The sequence below is a fragment of the Panulirus ornatus genome, chromosome 55 (assembly GCF_036320965.1).
Source record: "Panulirus ornatus isolate Po-2019 chromosome 55, ASM3632096v1, whole genome shotgun sequence".
Classification (NCBI taxonomy): Eukaryota; Metazoa; Arthropoda; class Malacostraca; order Decapoda; family Palinuridae; genus Panulirus; species Panulirus ornatus.
Genome location: NC_092278.1, coordinates 32,034,954 through 32,055,544, shown reverse-complemented (window position 1 = coordinate 32,055,544; position 20,591 = coordinate 32,034,954). Strand labels below are relative to the sequence as shown.

Below are 20,591 nucleotides of genomic sequence, written 5' to 3'. Positions count from 1 at the left end.
CAATCACTGGTTTCTTTTACCCCTCAGCACAACTGGCAGACTCCAGTGCTGCTTCTTAGCCTCTTGCCTCAATCTTGACAGGTCACTGGCAGAGGGCAACTCCAGCGCAGTGTTCCCAGAGGCAGCGAAGCTCTAAAATTGTCAAAAACTAAAATTAACAATACACCTCATGTGTTTGTCAAAATCTAAAAGTATTACCCTGATGTATTCCCTTACAAACTTGAAAAAAATTTGTCACTGCTTCTAGCAGCCTACCTCCCTCACAATATATTCTTAAGACCTTCCACAAAGCATCTCTATGAACCCTATCGTATGCCTTCTCCAGACATCCCAATCTGAGCCTATAAGGAGGATGAGCACTTCCCGCTTGACTCCTTCTTTTGTTTCCTCTTTTAGAGATTGAAATACAAGAAGGGGAGGGTTTGCAGCCAAATATAAATCATATAATAATGAAAGGGAAAAAGTAATTGAGAAATTTTAGTTAATGATCTTAATGTAAAGTCATGACTATTTTAAGAAAGCCAAAATATGTTATTTTACATGATTAGTTTTAAGTTTCTAGATATCTTTTAAAGGAAACCAAAATATATAAACTATAAATCATTCAAAGTTTTTATGTATCTTCACACAAAAACTAGCACTTTACAAAACCCACAAAAATCCTGACTACAAGAATGAACTCCATTGTTATTCATATGAGAAGTTAAGATGAATGTGTATTCAATATTTACTAAATTAATGCTGAGAGAAAACATGGGTATGAAAAAGATCATCTGAAAATGTTTATATGGGAATAGCAAAAGTAAGCTTAAGCAAAACATGTGGGCCCATGACGAAGGGAATGAAAGAAGAAACAAAGAGAAAACACAGAAAGGGAAAAGATAAGAAAACATGAAATTGAAATGCTATACACTAATCAAACAAAGCCATCATGGCTCAGGCATCTGTCACCCAAGCCTTGGAATCAAAATCCAAGCTTCCTTCATGAAACAAACAAGTAGAGATCTCTGATGTCTACCTGGAGAGGTTTCTTGGTGCTTCAAAAAATCAAATGCCATGAGACAACTGGGCTCTCTATTTGATTCCTCTAATAATTGGTAAGGTTTTTATAAAGCTGAGAAAAGAGGGATATCTTTTGAGATTTAGAGAGACCTAACCAGACAAGAGAATGACCATGGTGTAATTCATTGCATAATTGTACTTATTTTAACCTACAGATAGATGTGTCAGATATAAGTAAGTCTTATAAGGGTCTCACTAACTTGATCATTTGGAAATTGTTTCTGAAGAAGTGTCACTGTGAATTGAGAGTATTTTTGAAACTCCACCGATGTTGTCAGCATTAATTAACTTTACAGAAAGGTATCTGGCCACACATTCGAGGACTTCCTTGCAAAATTCTGATGTAGGCTATGGAGAGACATCAGGCAAATCAAATCATCTCCTAAGGCAACACACTCATTAACAATGTTACCTCATGGACCTTTAGGGAAAGAAGATGCTTCCTGTGTGACAAGGCAGGACACCTAGCTCGTAACTGTCTTCTGCTCCAAGAAACCCTTGAGGCCTTCTACTGTATGACATGCTCAAGTTAAAAGCAACAGCAAGAAGAATGACACATTGTTTGTGGAACAACCACAAAAAGTAGTCACTGTACCCTCAAGTACAGCTGTAACTTTGATACACATTCTTGCATTGGATTACATAATTAAGGATTATAAGCCCAGCACTGGAGCTTCTAAGGCTATTCAGCACTCTAAGAAAATCTAGGGTTACAAAGAATGAGTTATGTGAGTTAGGTGTCATAAAGAATTATGTATGAAAAGGAGAGATTGTATGTTTGAGGACAGAATGCCAGCAGTCCACATGTGGGTGAGGCAGAAAGAAAGACAGATGAGTGCAACTTGACAAAACACATTCTTGGTTCTATCAACTGCAGATTGTGCAACAAACAAGGATACATCAAGGGCAAAACAATGTGGGGGTTTTACAAGACACTGGATGTACTGGTGTGGTTGTTAAGTCAAACTGTATCTTGCTAGAGCTGATGACAGGTGGTATTAAGAAATACATTCTTATTTACAGAGTCACCTGGATTTACCCAATCACTTGCATCCATGCTTCTTGCTTTATTACACAGGTGAAGTCAAAACCACTGTCTGCATGATATGATCATCGGAAACATCCCTGAAGCAGTAACTCCCATGATGCCTGTGGAAACAATGCCAATAGAAGGAGGCCATCAAGATGGTATCCCTGGTGAGAAAATGAGTTCTCCAAGAAGGTGACTTCAGTGGAGCATGATCCTACCCTCCATACAATGACCCCACTTCCAGGAGAGGAGACTATATAACAGCTGTAAAGATCAGAGGAGAGTGATACCAGAACGAAGCTTATAAGGGTAGCTAGGAGTAACAACATAACATTTAAGGATTTCCCTGTTACCCTAGAAGAGCAAGAGGTTAATGAGGCACTTGGAACTTTTATCAAAAGAAATATATTGGGAGTGTAAAGTTTGAGATCATCTAGTTGGCAAATCATCTACGTAAAGGGTATGAATAGGAATGAGATAATTCAGTTTTACATCTTTTGCTACATGGAGAATGCAGGGAGAAAGTTTTAATGTTAGTCCATGAATCCATGATGAGAGGCCACTTTGGGGTACAGAAAACTACCAGCAAGACAACAAACAGAATTTACTGACTCTAAATCAATGGAGAAGGAATGGCATTAAAATTGTGGTACATGTGAATATACAATCCCAAAGGAGAGATTTTTTGATGCTCCATTTGGTTAAACTCCATTAATGGCAACCCCCTTTCAGAGAGTAGCTATCTTTTTAATAGGCTAGACTTTATCCAAGGCAATAAGTATATTCTGATGATTACCCTATTGTCAGTAAATTGCCTGTGGCTGTACCTCTACCAGGAATAGATACAGAGAGCATTTCCCTAAAGAAATCTAAGTGTTAAGAGGTTCACAGTTCATGTTACAATTATTAACTGCAGTGTCCATCTGCATGCTTGCCAATGAGTTGGGCTGTTGTGCACATCTCATCCAAGTGATGGTCAGTGACTCACTGAGCACTGTGTAAGTGTTACATCCCTTGTTGAGCAAAGAAAGGAGTTTTAGCATTTCTATTTTACAACAGCATTTCAATTAATGCAATTAATGTAAGGCCCACCAATTTTAGAAAGTAGTAGGCAGTAGCTGGTAGGCAGCTAAATGACCAGGGAGGTATATTACCAGTACTACCCACTTAGTATAGGGAGGATTAGTGGTGCGTGCGTAGTGAGCAAGCACTTATGTGGTTGTCAAGTTGCACTCCTCTGACTCAGGTAGCTGTCTTTTCTTTCTGCCTCACCCACATATGGAATACTGGCATTCTTTCCACAAACATGCAAGATCTCCCATGCACACCAATTATACCCTCAACTGTCATATCACTTACTTTCACATTCAAATCACCCATCAATAATACCCAATCCCGTGCACCAAAACTACTGACACACTCAGCTGCTCCCAAAACACTTGCCTCTCATGATCTTTCTTCTCACGGCCAGGTGCATAAGCACCAATAATCACCCATCCACTTTCAGTTTCATCTATATCAGTCTAGAGTTTACTGCCTTACACTCTATCACACACTCCCACAACTCCTGTTTCAGGAGTAGTGCTATTCCCTTCTTACCTCTTATCCTCTAACCAACCCCTGACTTTACTCCCAAGACATTTCCAAAACATTCTTCCCCTTTACCCTTGAGCTTCCTTTCACTCAGAGCCAGAACATCCAGGTTTCTTTCCTCAAACATACTACCTATCTCTCCTCTCTTCTCATGTTGGTTACATTCACACACATTCAAACACCCCAAACTGAGCCTTCAAGAAGGATGAGCACTTCCTGTTTGGCTCCTTCTTCTGTTGCCTCATTTAGATTTTGAAATACAAGAAGGGGAGGTTTCCAGCCACCCACTCCTACCCCCTTTAGTTGCCTTCTATAACATACGGGCAATAGGGAATTAGAATTCTTTCTTCCCTGCCCCATTAGTACTTAATGAAAACGGATGTCATCTAAGCCATAAAGGCAAAGTGAAACTGTAAAAGTGTATGAATTCTGCATTTAGGCAACAGTGTACAGTAACATCATCATTTCATATTTCAAGAAAAAATATTATGTATAATACCTGCCATAATGAATATTTCAATCTGAATCAAAGAAACAAATTCATTACACAGTTTGAGGTAGTCTTATAAGTCCCAACAACTGCACAAACTCTTTCACTTAGTTATTAAAAAGAAATGATAAAATTTGTTTTACGTTATGTGGAAAATAAAATAACCCAATATTTTCACAGTACCTGGGAATAATCACTGACCTTAAGTAAAAACAATGTAATTGGATATTTCTCTTCTTTAAAAGATAAATGATTTGTCTTAATGTGATCTAAGATCAACAAAAGCAGTCACTATTCTCTATACACAAGAATAGAATAAAATAAACATCATCATTACATAAAATAACAGAGATATATATATAAAATGATGATAAGGATATGACTGTAAGACTTTATAATAATAACTATATATAACAATGCAATTCTTAACGGGACTCCAATATGGAAAGAAAGACTAAGGGAGATTACCATCTTCCACTACATTCTTCAGACTGCAGTATCACCATTATAATCACATACTTTACCTGCAATTATACTTAATCCCCATATCCCGCGTCATTGAGTTAGCGCCAGGAAAGATGAAGAATGGCCCATCTACTCATATACACATACATACATATTTTTTTTTTTTTTTTTTTTTTTTTTATACTTTGTCGCCGTCTCCCGCGTTTGCGAGGTAGCGCAAGGAAACAGACGAAAGAAATGGCCCAACCCCCCCCCCCCATACACATGTACATACACACGTCCACACACGCAAATATACATACCTACACAGCTTTCCATGGTTTACCCCAGACGCTTCACATGCCTTGCTTCAATCCACTGACAGCACGTCAACCCCTGTATACCACATGACTCCAATTTCCTCTATTTCTTGCCCTCCTTTCACCCTCCTGCATGTTCAGGCCCCGATCACACAAAATCTTTTTCACTCCATCTTTCCACCTCCAATTTGGTCTCCCTCTTCTCCTCGTTCCCTCCACCTCCGACACATATATCCTCTTGGTCAATCTCTCCTCACTCATTCTCTCCATGTGCCCAAACCATTTTAAAACACCCTCTTCTGCTCTCTCAACCACGCTCTTTTTATTTCCACACATCTCTCTTACCCTTACGTTACTTACTCGATCAAACCACCTCACACCACACATTGTCCTCAAACATCTCATTTCCAGCACATCCATCCTCCTGCGCACATCTCTATCCATAGCCCACGCCTCGCAACCATACAACATTGTTGGAACCACTATTCCCTCAAACATACCCATTTTTGCTTTCCGAGATAGTGTTCTCGACTTCCACACATTTTTCAAGGCTCCCAAAATTTTCGCCCCCTCCCCCACCCTATGATCCACTTCCGCTTCCATGGTTCCATCCGCTGACAGATCCACTCCCAGATATCTAAAACACTTCACTTCCTCCAGTTTTTCTCCATTCAAACTCACCTCCCAATTGACTTGACCCTCACCCCTACTGTACCTAATAACCTTGCTCTTATTCACATTTACTCTCAACTTTCTTCTTCCACACACTTTACCAAACTCAGTCACCAGCTTCTGCAGTTTCTCACATGAATCAGCCACCAGCGCTGTATCATCAGCGAACAACAACTGACTCACTTCCCAAGCTCTCTCATCCCCAACAGACTTCATACTTGCCCCTCTTTCCAGGACATACATATATATATACATATATATATTTATTTATCTATATTTTGCTTTGTCACTGTCTCCCGCATTTGCAAGGTAGCGTAAGGAAACAGACGAAAGAAATGGCCCAACCCACCCACATACACATGTATATACGTACACGTCCACACACGCAAATATACACACCAATACATCTCAACGTACACATATATATACACACACAGACACATACATATATACACATGCACACAATTCACACTGTCTGCCTTTATTCATTCCCATCACGACCTCGCCACACATGGAATAACATCCCCCTCCCCCCTCATGTGTGCGAGGTAGCGCTAAGAAAAGACAACAAAGGCCCCTTTCGTTCACACCCAGTCTCCAGCTGTCATGCAATAATGCCCGAAACCACAGCTCCCCTTACACATCCAGGCCCCACATAACCTTCCATGGCCCACCCCAGACGCTTCACATGCCCTGATTCAATCCATTGACAGCACGTCGACCCCAGTATACCACATCGATCCAATTCACTCTATTCCTTGCACACCTTTCACCCTCCTGCATGTTCAGGCCCCGATCACTCAAAATCTGTTTCACTCCATCTTTCCACCTCCAATTTGGTCTCCCACTTCTCCTCGTTCCCCCCACCTCTGACACATATATCCTCTTGGTCAATCTTTCCTCACTCATTCTCTCCATGTGCCCAAACCATTTCAAAACACCCTCTTGTGCTCTCTCAACCACACTCTTTTTATTTCCACACATCTCTCTTACCCTTACATTACTTACTCGATCAAACCACCTCACACCACATATTGTCCTCAAACATCTCATTTCTAGCACATCCACCCTCCTCCACACAACTCTATCTATAGCCTACGCCTCGCAAACATATAACATTGTTGGAACCACTATTCCTTCAAACATACCCATTTTTGCTTTCCGAGATAATGTTCTCAACTTCCACACATTCTTCAAGGCTCCCAGAATTTTCGCCCCCTCCCCCACCCTATGATTCACTTTCGCTTCCATGGTTCCATCCGCTGCCAAATCCACTCCCAGATATCTGAAACACTTTACTTCCTCCAGTTTTTCTCCATTCAAACTTACCTCCCAATTGACTTGTCCCTCAACTCTACTGTACCTAATAACCTTGCTCTTATTCACATTTACTCTCAGCTTTCTTCTTTCACACACTTTACCAAACTCAGTCACCAGATTCTGCAGTTTCTCACACGGATCAGCCACCAGCGCTATATCATCAGCGAACAACAACTGACTCACTTCCCAAGCTCTCTCATCCACAACAGACTGCATACTTGCCCCTCTTCCCAAAACTTTTGCATTCACCTCCCCAACAACCCCATCCATAAACAAATTAAACAACCATGGAGACATCACACACCCCTGCCACAAACCTACATTCACTGAGAACCAATCACTTTCCTCTCTTCCTGCAAGTACACATGCCTTACACCTTCAATAAAAACTTTTCACTGCTTCTAACAACTTGCCTCCCACACCATGTATTCTTAATACCTTCCACAGAGTGTCTCTACCAAATCTATCATATGCCTTCTCCAGATCCATAAATGCTACATACAAATCCATTTGCTTTTCTAAGTATTTCTCACATACATCCTTCAAAGCAAACACCTGATCCACACGTCCTCTACCACTTCTGAAACCACACTGCTCTTCCCCAATCTGATGCTCTGTACATGCCTTCACCCTCTCAATCAATACCCTCCCATATAATTTCCCAGGAATACTCAACAAACTTATACCTCTGTAATTTGAGCACTCACTTTTATCCCCTTTGACTTTGTACAATGGCACTATGCAAGCATTCCACCAATCCTTTGGTGTGCAAAGTGAGAGGGTTAGGGAGAATGATTTGGTAAACAGAGAAAAGGTGGTAAAAGCTTTGCGGAAGATGAAAGCCGGCAAGGCAGCAGGTTTGAATGGTATTGCAGTGGAATTTATTAAAAAAGGGGGTGACTATATTGTTGACTGGTTGGTAAGGTTATTTAATGTGTGTATGACTCATGGTGAGGTGCCTGAAGATTGGCAGAATGCTTGCACAGTGCCATTGTACAAAGGCAAAGGGAATAAAAGTGAGTGCTCAAATTACAGAGGTATAAGTTTGTTGAGTATTCCTGGAAAATTAAATGGGAGGGTATTGATTCAGAGGGTGAAAGCATGTACAGAGCATCAGATTGGGGAAGAGCAGTGTGGTTTCAAAAGTGGTAGAGGATATGTGGATCAGGTGTTTGCTTTGAAGAATGTATGTGAGAAATACTTAGAAAAGCAAATGGATTTGTATGTAGCATTTATGGATTGGCGGAATGCATGCATAGTGCCATTGTACAAAGGCAAAGGGGATAAGAGTGAGTGCTCAAATTACAGAGGTCTAAGTTTGTTGAGTATTCCTGATAAATTATATGGGAGGGTATTGATTGAGAGAGTGAAGGCATGTACAGAGCATCAGAATGAGGAAGAGCAGTGTGGTTTCAGAAGTGGTAGAGGATGTGTGGATCAGGTGTTTGCTTTGAGGAATGTATGTGAGAAATACTAAGAAAAGCAAATGGATTTGTATGTAGCATTTATGGATCTGGAGAAGGCATATGATAGAGTTGATAGAGATGCTCTGTGGAAGGTATTAAGAATATATGGTGTGGGAGGCAAGTTGTTAAAAGCAGTGAAAAGTTTTTATCTAGGATGTATGGCATGTGTACGTGTAGGAAGAGAGGAAATTGATTGGTTCTCAGTGAATGTAGGTTTGCGGCAGGGGTGTGTGATGTCTCCATGGTTGTTTAATTTGTTTATGGATGGGGTTGTTAGGGAGGTGAATGCAAGAGTTTTGGAAAGAGGGGCAAGTATGCAGTCTGTTGTGGATGAGAGAGCTTGGGAAGTGAGTCAGTTGTTGTTCGCTGATGGTACAGCGCTGGTGGCTGATTCATGTGAGAAACTGCAGAAGCTGGTGACTGAGTTTGGTAAAGTGTGTGAAAGAAGAAAGTTAAGAGTAAATGTGAATAAGAGCAAGGTTATTAGGTACAGTAGGGTTGAGGGTCAAGTCAATTGGGAGGTAAGTTTGAATGGAGAAAAACTGGAGGAAGTAATGTGTTTTAGATATCTGGGAGTGGATCTGGCACCGGATGGAACCATGGAAGTGGAAGTGAATCATAGGGTGCGGGAGGGGGCGAAAGTTCTGGGAGCCTTGAAGAATGTTCAGAAGTCGAGAACATTATCTCGGAAAGCAAAAATGGCTATGTTTGAAGGAATAGTGGTTCCAACAATGATGTATGGTTGTGAGACGTGGGCTATGGATAGAGTTGTGCACAGGAGGGTGGATGTGCTGGAAATGAGATGTTTGAGGACAATATGTGGTGTGAGGTGGTTTGATCGAGTAAGTAATAATAGGGTAAGAGAGATGTGTGGAAATGAAAAGAGTGTCGTTGAGAGAGCAGAAGAGGGTGTTTTGAAATGGTTTGGTCACATGGAGAGAATGAGTGAGGAAAGATTGACCAAGAGGATATATGTGTCAGAGGTGGAGGGAATGAGAAGTGGGAGACCAAATTGGAGGTGGAAAGATGGAGTGAAAAAGATTTTGAGTGATCGGGGCCTAAACATGCAGGAGGGTGAAAGGCGTGCAAGGAATAGAGTGAATTGGAACGATGTGGTATATCGGGGTCGACGTGCTGTCAATGGATTGAACCAGGTCACGTGAAGCGTCTGGGGTAAACCAATGAAAGTTCTGTGGGGCCTGGATGTGGAAAGGGAGTTGTGGTTTCGGTGCATTATTACATGACAGCTAGAGACTGAGTGTGAACGAATGGGGCCTTTGTTGTCTTTTCCTAGTGCTACCTCGCACACATGAGGGGGGAGGGGGTTGTAATTCCATGTAAGGCGGGGTGGTGATGGGAATAAATAAAGGCAGACAGTATGAATTGTGTACATGTGTATATATGTATATGTCTGTGTGTGTATATATATGTGTACATTGAGATGTATAGGTATGTATATTGCGTGTGTGGACGTGTATGTATATACATGTGTATGTGGGTGGGTTGGGCCATTCTTTCGTCTGTTTCCTTGCACTACCTCGCTAATGTGGGAGACAGCGACAAAGCAAAATAAATGAAAAAATAAAATATATATATATATAAGAATTCATGAATGGAGACACTCCTAGTCCTTAAATTTATCACCCTAACTAACAGTGCACAACTTCTATTAGGATCATAAAAGCTTTTTTCATCTATTCATCTAAAATTTTGTGTACTCAAACTTATTTACCTTAAAAGCATAATTTACAATGATTTATGGTACCTGCATATGAATGTAAAATAATATGAAAATATAATCAAGTTCTGTTTTTATATAAAGGTATCAAAAATATACTGGGTTACACTTCCTTAAATCTGCAGTGCTAAACTTCTGTATAGATAAAATATTCAAATACTTCCCTACCAGGTGTACATTTGTTTAATCATTACAAATATTTCTAAATCAGTTAACCCTAAATACTCTTCTGTACTTTACATTGAAAAACTTTATGAATTCCTGTAAAATTCCCAAACCATTCTGATGACTGCATTTCTTCTGGATTTGTTAATGCCATTATCAATTTTTAGCTTACCATGTCTGGAATAAGCAAAAATATATATATATATACATGTCATAATGACATATGAATAAAATAATTTCTGTAATAAGTCTAAAATCCACAACTCATATTCTTATGTAAAAGCAGTAAAGCAAAGAAATCAAGCTAGCAAAATCAATAGCAGGGAGCTCACTAAACTAATTTTGCTGTAATCTCAGTAGCAGAAGTCTTCAGATCTATTTCATGATGACCGTAACAGTGCTGCCTTCTAAAGAAAGATATTACCTGCTGGGTTTCTCCTATGACAATAACATAGGAGTGATTATCAACAACATTTCATGATGTGATCAAGAGGCATTTATGCAGCTATGGTAATTTGTGAGCCATTTGCTGCACATGGTTGCAACATGGACCTGTCCTTTAATCAAAGCCACTTCTTGCACCCTCTCAACGTCCTCATGACACCCATGGTGCACTGCCACCAGGTAAGCTGACTTCAAACGCCCACAGCTGATGAAAGCTTCCATCTGACAAGAAAGCAGGGACAAACAAATTATGTTATTAACTTGCACTTACTGTATTTATAAACATGTTATACACAGATACAGACACGTAAGTAAGCGACTTATGAGGTCAAAAAGGAGGCATATTGTCTTCTGGTTGATAATAGAATTGCATTTAATTATACAGATAAAGAAATATTCAATAAATTATTTATGACTCATTTAATAAATAAATTAGAATGTGAATCTCAAGTAAGGCCATAACACAAAGAAGATCTTATGGTAAGGGTCCACAGGACGGAAACAAATATGATTTACAGGGAAAAGTAAATGGTCATAAATTAGTTCACAATGGAGGAGAAAAGAATAATGGAAGATTTAATTTATAACCTTCAAATTCCTACATCAATTTGACAATATGAACAGAGAATGTTCTTTAAAGAATGCACAAAGAAGGCAACCAGAGATCATAGCAAAAAAATAAAGTAAGAAACTTATTAGAAAAGATGGAAAGAAATATTTCCATAGTAACAGAGTTAAGCATACATAACTAAGTAATGAAACTGAATGAAGACAGCACATAAAAGTTGAAAATGTTACATGACAGTACGGAAAGTCTAACAGATAGGACCCAATGAGGGTAGAACACCCTCCCCAAAAGTATACAAAGAGGTAATCACTTTTAGGCAGACACACACACACACACCACACACACACACAACACACACACATATAACTCTTCAAGATCTATATTAATGACTTGCCTGAAGGTGTGAAATCTTACTTGTATATGTTTGCAGACAATGCAAACTCATAAGGGAAGTGAAAACAAAGAGGATTACATCAGCTTACAAGGGGACCTAAACAGACTCAAAGTAAGTGTGAAAAATGGTCAAAGAAATTCATTCCCAGCAAACATAAAGTGAGGAGGATGTGACATAGCAAAAATGGCCTCAATATGATTTTTATTTAGCAGGGTGTAAGCTTTGAGATTCTGTGCGTGACAAGGACTTGGGAGTCAACAACATTCCTCACTTGCCACCTGTCATACATTTACCAGAACTAAAATATGCTTCTCATATTTGGTAAACACACCCACAGAACCACAGACTGCCAACAGAGAAGATCCAAAGATGGGCAACAAAGATGGTACCAGAAGTAAGAGAGCTAATTTACAGGAAGCTGGAGGCTTTAACTTTACTCATCCTGGAAAAGAGAGGAGTAAGGGGTGACCTAATCAGAGTCTTTAAGTTTTTAAAAGGAACTGACAATGTGGACAGTAAATAGTTCTTTGTGAGATGCAGGAATAGAGCACCCAAAGAACATAACATGAAATCAAGTATGAAATTCAATAAAAAGAATGCAAAAAAATACGTTTATAGAGTGGTTGATGAATGGAACAAAATGACTGAGGACACAGTTAATGCAGACAGCATATATAAATCTAAGAGATGGGGTGAACAAATGTAAAACTTCCTCCCCATACAGCACATATACTGTAGGTGTAGGGAAAGGTCATGTGTAACAAACCTCCTAGATTTCTATGAGAGAAGCTGAAATACCTAGCAGGAATAAGGGAGAGACTACTCACATGGAAAGAATATTTTAGAGGAAGGGAAAAAAGAACATATGTCAGAGAACCCTTCTTCAAATGGATGAAAGTCACCAATGGGTTTCGTTCGGGGACCGTTACTCTTCTTAATCTATGTGAATTACTTGCCTGAAGGTAAGGATTCCTACCTCCATATGCTTGCAGGTGATGCAAAAGTCACGAGGGAAATGAAATGAGAGAAAGACCGCATAGCATACGAGGAAACTTACACAAACTAAAATTGGTCTGATACATGGTTGATGACACTCAACCCAAACGAGTGTAAAGTAATAAGGATGGGACAGAGTGAAAGAAGGCCTCCATATGATTATTAATCTAGCTGGGAATTAGTTTCAGCATTCTGTGTATGAGAAGGACTTGGGAGTCACCATCTTCCCTAACCTGTACCCAGATATATAAGATATACAAGACAACTAACTGTATTGTGGCAAATATCAGAACAGCTTTCAAGTAAATGGAAAAGGAAATATTTAGAAAGCAGTTCAAAAAGCAGAACTAGAATGTGTTCCCAAGTCTAGTCATTGCATCTGCAATAGCATACCTTTAAGTTTTTGAAACAGATCAATGCCATTGACAGTGAACACTTCTTTGAGAAATGTGGGGGACAGAGCAACAAGAGGACATAACATGAAATTAAGCAAGAAGCTTGTTGAAAAAATATAAAGTACTCTTATAGTACAAGAATGGTAGAGGAATGAATCAGAATGACTTAGGATGTGGTTAATGCAGACAGCATACATAAATTTACAAAGTTGTATGATAGCAGAGAAAGTTCATTAGATGGGCCCCATGAGTGTAAAATTCTCTCCACATACAATAAAAATAGGTAATTACAAATATGTAATAAAACACGCACACACACACACACACACACACACACACACACACACACACACATTTATCTAAGGCAGCATACATACATCTAAGAAGTTGTATGATAGTAGACAATACTCAAAGGATGGAGCCTTACAAGTGTAGAACTCTCTCCTTGTAGAATACAGGTAGGTAATTACACTTGGGCCACAGTGGTGTAGTGGTTAACATTACTATTCATGAGCATACAAGGGCCCACATGAGTTCAGTTCCTGGGAAAGAAGAATTCAGGTGCTCATCATCCCCTAAGAGCTGGTCAATAAATGGGTACCTGGCATAAGCAGGGGTGTGTGCATATTTGAGTGTCAAGGGGACAGAGTTTTACACTCGTGTTCCCCTGTCTCTTAACCTTCTATATATGTTGAATGTGTTTGATGATAGAGTGGCAGATATAGGGTGTCTTGGTCGAGGTGGTGTGCAAAGTGAGAGGGTTAGGGAAAATGATTTGGTAAACAAAGAAGAGGTAGTAAAAGCGTTGTGGAAGATGAAAGCCAGCAAGGCAGCAGGTTTGGATGGTATTGCAGTGGAATTTATTAAAAAAGGGGGTGACTGTATTGTTGACTGGTTGGTAAGGTTATCTAATGTATGTATGATTCATGGTGAGGTGCCTGAGGATTGGCGGAATGCTTGCATAGTGCCATTGTAAAAAGGCAAAGGGGATAAGAGTGAGTGCTCAAATTACAGAGGTATAAGTTTGTTGAGTATTCCTGGTAAATTATATGGGAGGGTACTGATTGAGAGGGTGAAGGCATGTACAGAGCATCAGATTGGGGAAGAGCAGTGAGGTTTCAGAAGTGGTAGAGGATGTGTGGATCAGGTGTTTGCTTTGAGGAATGTATGCGAGAAATACTTAGAAAAGCAGATGGATTTGTACATAGCATTTATGGATCTGGAGAAGGCATATGATAGAGTTGACAGAGATGCTCTGTGGAAGGTACTAAGAATATATGGTGTGGGAGGCAAGTTGTTAGAAGCAGTGAAAAGTTTTTATCGAGGATGTAAGGCATGTGTACGTGTAGGAAGAGAGGAAAGTGATTGGTTCTCAGTGAATGTAGGTTTGTGGCAGGGGTGTGTGATGTCTCCATGGTTGTTTAATTTGTTTATGGATGGGGTTGTTAGGGAGGTGAATGCAAGAGTTTTGGAAAGAGGGGCAAGTATGCAGTCTGTTGTGGATGAGAGAGCTTGGGAAGTGAGTCAGTTGTTGTTCGCTGATGATACAGCGCTCGTGGCTGATTCATGTGAGAAACTGCAGAAGCTGGTGACTGAGTTTGGTAAAGTGTGTGAAAGAAGAAAGTTAAGAGTAAATGTGAATAAGAGCAAGGTTATTAGGTACAGTAGGGTTGAGGGTCAAGTCAATTGGGAGGTAAGTTTGAATGGAGAAAAACTGGAGGAAGTGAAGTGTTTTATATATCTGGGAGTGGATCTGGCAGTGGATGGAACCATGGAAGCAGAAGTAAATCATAGGGTGGGGGAGGGGGCGAAAATCCTGGGAGCCTTGAAGAATGTGTGGAAGTCGAGAACATTATCTTAGAAAGCAAAAATGGGTATGTTTGAAGGAATAGTGGTTCCAACAATGTTGTATGGTTGCGAGGCATGGGCTATGGATAGAGTTGTGCGCAGGAGGGTGGATGTGCTGGAAATGAGATGTTTGAGGACAATATGTGGTGTGAGGTGGTTTGATCGAGTAAGTAATAATAGGGTAGGAGAGATGTGTGGAAATAAAAAGAGTATGGTTGAGAGAGCAGAAGAGGGTGTTCTGAAATGGTTTGGGCACATGGAGAGAATGAGTGAGGAAAGATTGACCAAGAGGATATATGTGTCGGAGGTGGCGGGAACGAGGAGAAGTGGGAAACCAAACTGGAGGTGGAAAGATGGATTCTGAGGGGTCGGGGCCTGAACATGCAGGAGGGTGAAAGGCGGGCAAGGAATAGAGTGAATTGAATCGATGTGGTATACCAAGGTCGACGTGCTGTCAATGGATTGAATCAGGGCATGTGAAGCGTCTGGGGTAAACCATGGAAAGTTCTGTGGGGCCTGGATGTGGAAAGGGAGCTGTGGTTTCGGGCATTATTGCATGACAGCTGGAGACTGAGTGTGAGCGAATGGGGCCTTTGTTGTCTTTTCCTGGCGCTGCCTCACGCACATGAGGGGGGAAGGGGGATGTTATTCTGTGTGTGGCAGGGTGGCGATGGGGGTGAGTAGGGGCAGACAGTGTGAATTGTGTGCATGTGTGTATCTGTGTGTGCATATATGTGTGTACGTTGGGATGTGTGGGTGTGTATGTTTGCGTGTGTGGACGTGTGTGTGTGTGTGTGTATGTTTGTGGGGGTGGGTTGGGCCATTTCTTTCGTCTGTTTCCTTGCGCTACCTTGCAGGCGCGGGAGACAGCGACAAAGCAAAATAATAATGATAATAATAATATGTATCATGTCTTTACTTTTATGTAAGCATACACACACATACACCCCAACCTAAGCTAGGAGAGGATGAGCTCCTGGGTTGGGTGTAGGCCAACTGCTATGCCCTGAATTTGGACCCATGCAGATCTTACATCAGGCTGGCCCAGGCTGACTCATGGTAAGTAATGCTAATCACTACACTAGGGAGGCACCATGTGGGTGTTTATACACAAATGGGGATGAAGACATGATACATACATAGAAGGTTAATAGATGGAGCAACATAAGCGTACAGTTCTTTCCCTGCGACGCAAATACAGTAATCACAAATAGTAATGACACACACATTTAATATGTGTAATGCTCATGTTTGACTAAGTGGCAAATGAGGAGATTAAAAGAGTATAATGAGGAGATATAATTGTGGAAACAATATAAACCTCAACAATGTCTATGGTAACACAATGAGTAATGGAGTTCAGAAGCCTGGAACCAGGAGATTATGGTAAGAGGTTCAGTGAAAGTTACAACAAAGAAGAACAAACATGGTTACCTCTTGCCTCAATTATATAGGGAATGATAAGAGAGAGGAAAGAAATTATTTATCAAAAGATGTCAAAAAGCAAAGGAGCTTTGAGATATGCAGTGGAGAGGATATTGACAGCACTTCAGCCAGGTGACATTTGCAAGGTATAAGAGAGAAAGGAATGAGTATGCTAAGATAAGAAATGAAGAACAAAGAAACTTTAAAAATATATTGTGGACAAAAAAGGAAAAATCCAAAACTCTTCCATAAAATCATCAAATACAATTTGTCAGGTAAAGGGCACATAATCGGGTTAACAGAATCATAGGGAAGAACTGTAGATGTAAGAATATTTGAGGAACTAAAGAACAATTTCACAAGTGTTTTCTCAGCAGAAAACATTATAGCCCTAATAAAAGTAACTGTGAGAAGGAGATGGAATGAGTATTTTGAAGGTTTGTTGAATGTGTCTGATGACAGAGTGGCAGATATAGGGTGTTTTGGTCGAGGTGGTGTGCAAAGTGAGAGGGTTAGGGAAAATGATTTGGTAAACAGAGAAGAGGTAGTAAAAGCTTTGCGGAAGATGAAAGCCGGCAAGGCAGCAGGTTTGGATGGTATTGCAGTGGAATTTATTAAGAAAGGGGGTGACTGTATTGTTGACTGGTTGGTAAGGTTATTTAATGTATGTATGACTCATGGTGAGGTGCCTGAGGATTGGCGGAATGCGTGCATAGTGCCATTGTACAAAGGCAAAGGGGATAAGAGTGAGTGCTCAAATTACAGAGGTATAAGTTTGTTGAGTATTCCTGGTAAATTATATGGGAGGGTATTGATTGAGAGGGTGAAGGCATGTACAGAGCATCAGATTGGGGAAGAGCAGTGCGGTTTCAGAAGTGGTAGAGGATGTGTGGATCAGGTGTTTGCTTTGAAGAATGTATGTGAGAAATACTTAGAAAAGCAAATGGATTTGTATGTAGCATTTATGGATCTGGAGAAGGCATATGATAGAGTTGATAGAGATGCTCTGTGGAAGGTATTAAGAATATATGGTGTGGGAGGCAAGTTGTTAGAAGCAGTGAAAAGTTTTTATCGAGGATGTAAGGCATGTGTACGTGTAGGAAGAGAGGAAAGTGATTGGTTCTCAGTGAATGTAGGTTTGCGGCAGGGGTGTGTGATGTCTCCATGGTTGTTTAATTTGTTTATGGATGGGGTTGTAAGGGAGGTAAATGCAAGAGTCCTGGAAAGAGGGGCAAGTATGAAGTCTGTTGGGGATGAGAGAGCTTGGGAAGTGAGTCAGTTGTTGTTCGCTGATGATACAGCGCTGGTGGCTGATTCATGTGAGAAACTGCAGAAGCTGGTGACTGAGTTTGGTAAAGTGTGTGGAAGAAGAAAGTTGAGAGTAAATGTGAATAAGAGCAAGGTTATTAGGTACAGTAGGGGTGAGGGTCAAGTCAATTGGGAGGTGAGTTTGAATGGAGAAAAACTGGAGGAAGTGAAGTGTTTTAGATATCTGGGAGTGGATCTGTCAGCGGATGGAACCATGGAAGCGGAAGTGGATCATAGGGTGGGGGAGGGGGCGAAAATTTTGGGAGCCTTGAAAAATGTGTGGAAGTCGAGAACATTATCTCGGAAAGCAAAAATGGGTATGTTTGAGGGAATAGTGGTTCCAACAATGTTGTATGGTTGCGAGGCGTGGGCTATGGATAGAGATGTGCGCAGGAGGATGGATGTGCTGGAAATGAGATGTTTGAGGACAATGTGTGGTGTGAGGTGGTTTGATCGAGTAAGTAACGTAAGGGTAAGAGAGATGTGTGGAAATAAAAAGAGCGTGGTTGAGAGAGCAGAAGAGGGTGTTTTGAAATGGTTTGGGCACATGGAGAGAATGAGTGAGGAGAGATTGACCAAGAGGATATATGTGTCGGAGGTGGAGGGAACGAGGAGAAGAGGGAGACCAAATTGGAGGTGGAAAGATGGAGTGAAAAAGATTTTGTGTGATCGGGGCCTGAACATGCAGGAGGGTGAAAGGAGGGCAAGAAATAGAGTGAATTGGAGTCATGTGGTATACAGGGGTTGACGTGCTGTCAGTGGATTGAAGCAAGGCATGTGAAGCGTCTGGGGTAAACCATGGAAAGCTGTGTAGGTATGTATATTTGCGTGTGTGGACGTGTGTATGTACATGTGTATGGGGGGGGGGGTTGGGCCATTTCTTTCGTCTGTTTCATTGCGCTACCTCGCAAACGCGGGAGACAGCGACAAAGTATAAAAAAAAAAAAAAAAAAAAGTAACTGGGAAAGGGAGAAGGTTTTAGAAAACAGGTATCTAAAACAGACATCAACAAAATACTAAATGGTCTTGACCCATTGATGCCTCATGGTTCTGATGAAATTTCACCAGATGTTCTGAAAATGTGTGCAGATACACAGGATAAATCTTTTATGACACTGATCAATCAATATGTCACTGGAGAGAGGAAAGGTGTCAAGGGAAATGAAAAGGACAAACATCATACCTGTCAATCAAAAAGCAGACTGTAATACAAATTGGTCTCAATGATAAGTGCGGTCTGTAAGATTTTGGAAAAGATAATAAAGAGCAAATGAATGACTTTCTAAAGAAGAGAAATTACCCAAGTGAGAGACAGCACAGTTTTAGGGAAAGAAGGTCTTTTGTAACAAACCTCTTAAACTTTTACAAGAGAGTTAGTTCTTTCTGAAACGTAACGGAAGGCTGGGCGGATAGTTTGTATCTGGACTGCCAGAAAGTATTCGACTCTATACCAAATGGGAGGAGGAGACTTCTCCGTATGACATGCCCCTACATATGTAGTTATTATGATATGCTCTAGTACTGCCCGGAAGTTATGGACTTGGTCTCTGAGAGGGAAGAATGTAGCACGTCTCCTCAAGCCGTTCCCAAAAAGGTAACTGTTAGTGGTTTGCCCTGTGTGGTGTTTGAAACTCCAGGCACTGGCATCTGGGGCACTATGATTGGTCAAGGTCTATGCCATCAAAATGGCTCCTTCTTTGAGACAGTGAGGGGAGGAAGCAATCTGCATCATATGAGTCCCACTTGTACCCTACAGTACAAATTTAATCTGTGCTATATGCACATTTAAAATATAATCACATGGGTGAAACTGGGCTAGTCAATAGAGTAAATATGATAAACATTCATACCCTCACTACTTTTGCAATAATCAACACTTTTTGGCAAACAATTCAGAAATCATTAACCCTGGTGTGCTCTGGTATGTCTTGAGCTGAAAATAAGATTTTAACAAGCAGATATGCTTAAATCTGCTGCAATTTGTTGCAATATTTCACACACATATATATATATATATATATATATATATATATATATATATATATATATATATATATATATATGTGCCAATTCATCCATTTCTCTCATTAACACATCATTCCATATGTAAATGTAATGATGAAAATGAAAATAACTCGCAAGTTTTAAAGAGCACCATAATGTCTGGAAAAACTTTTGTCACTCTGCTGTAAATTCAGGGAAAGACACACGTATTCCAAGCAAAAAACAATGGACAACAAAGACTGAGCCATTCATTTACATTACATCCCCCCATCCTCGCCAGAGGGGGGATGCTATTTCGTGTGTGGCGGGGTGGCAACAGGAATGGATGAAGGCAGCAGGTATGGATATGTACATGTGTATATATAGGTATATGTCTATGTACGTATGTATGTATGACTCATGGTGAGGTGCCTGAGGATTGGCGGAATGCGTGCATAGTGCCATTGTACAAAGGCAAAGGGGATAAGAGTGAGTGCTCAAATTTCAGAGGTATAAGTTTGTTGAGTATTCCTGGTAAATTATATGGGAGGGTATTGATTGAGAGGGTGAAGGCATGTACAGAGCATCAGATTGAGGAAGAGCAGTGTGGTTTCAGAAGTGGTAGAGGATGTGTGGATCAGGTGTTTACTTTGAAGAATGTATGTGAGAAATACTTAGAAAAGCAAATGGATTTGTATGTAGCATTTATGGATCTGGAGAAGGCATATGATAGAGTTGATAGAGATGCTCTGTGGAAGGTATTAAGAATATATGGTGTGGGAGGCAAGTTGTTAGAAGCAGTGAAAAGTTTTTATCGAGGATGTAAGGCATGTGTACATGTAGGAAGAGAGGAAAGTGATTGGTTCTCAGTGAATGTAGGTTTGCAGCAGGGGTGTGTGATGTCTCCATGGTTGTTTATTTTGTTTATGG

At 40.5% G+C, this 20,591-nt stretch overlaps 1 protein-coding gene across 4 annotated transcripts in view; it reads right to left on the bottom strand.

Annotated features, from left to right (window-relative positions):
• Sptz (zinc finger FYVE-type containing 26 spastizin) overlaps positions 1-20,591 on the bottom strand; it is a 75,931-nt gene that overhangs the window by 20,081 nt on the left and 35,259 nt on the right. For 2 of the 4 annotated variants that reach the window (XM_071693335.1, XM_071693336.1), the window contains one exon: positions 9,738-10,966. In XM_071693335.1, the coding sequence (XP_071549436.1) occupies positions 10,787-10,966 (180 nt within the window). In that variant the 3' untranslated portion in view covers positions 9,738-10,786. Of the gene's footprint in view, positions 1-9,736; positions 10,967-20,591 lie in introns of those variants that run through there. The other 2 variants (XR_011716709.1, XR_011716710.1) reach the window with 2 other exon arrangements.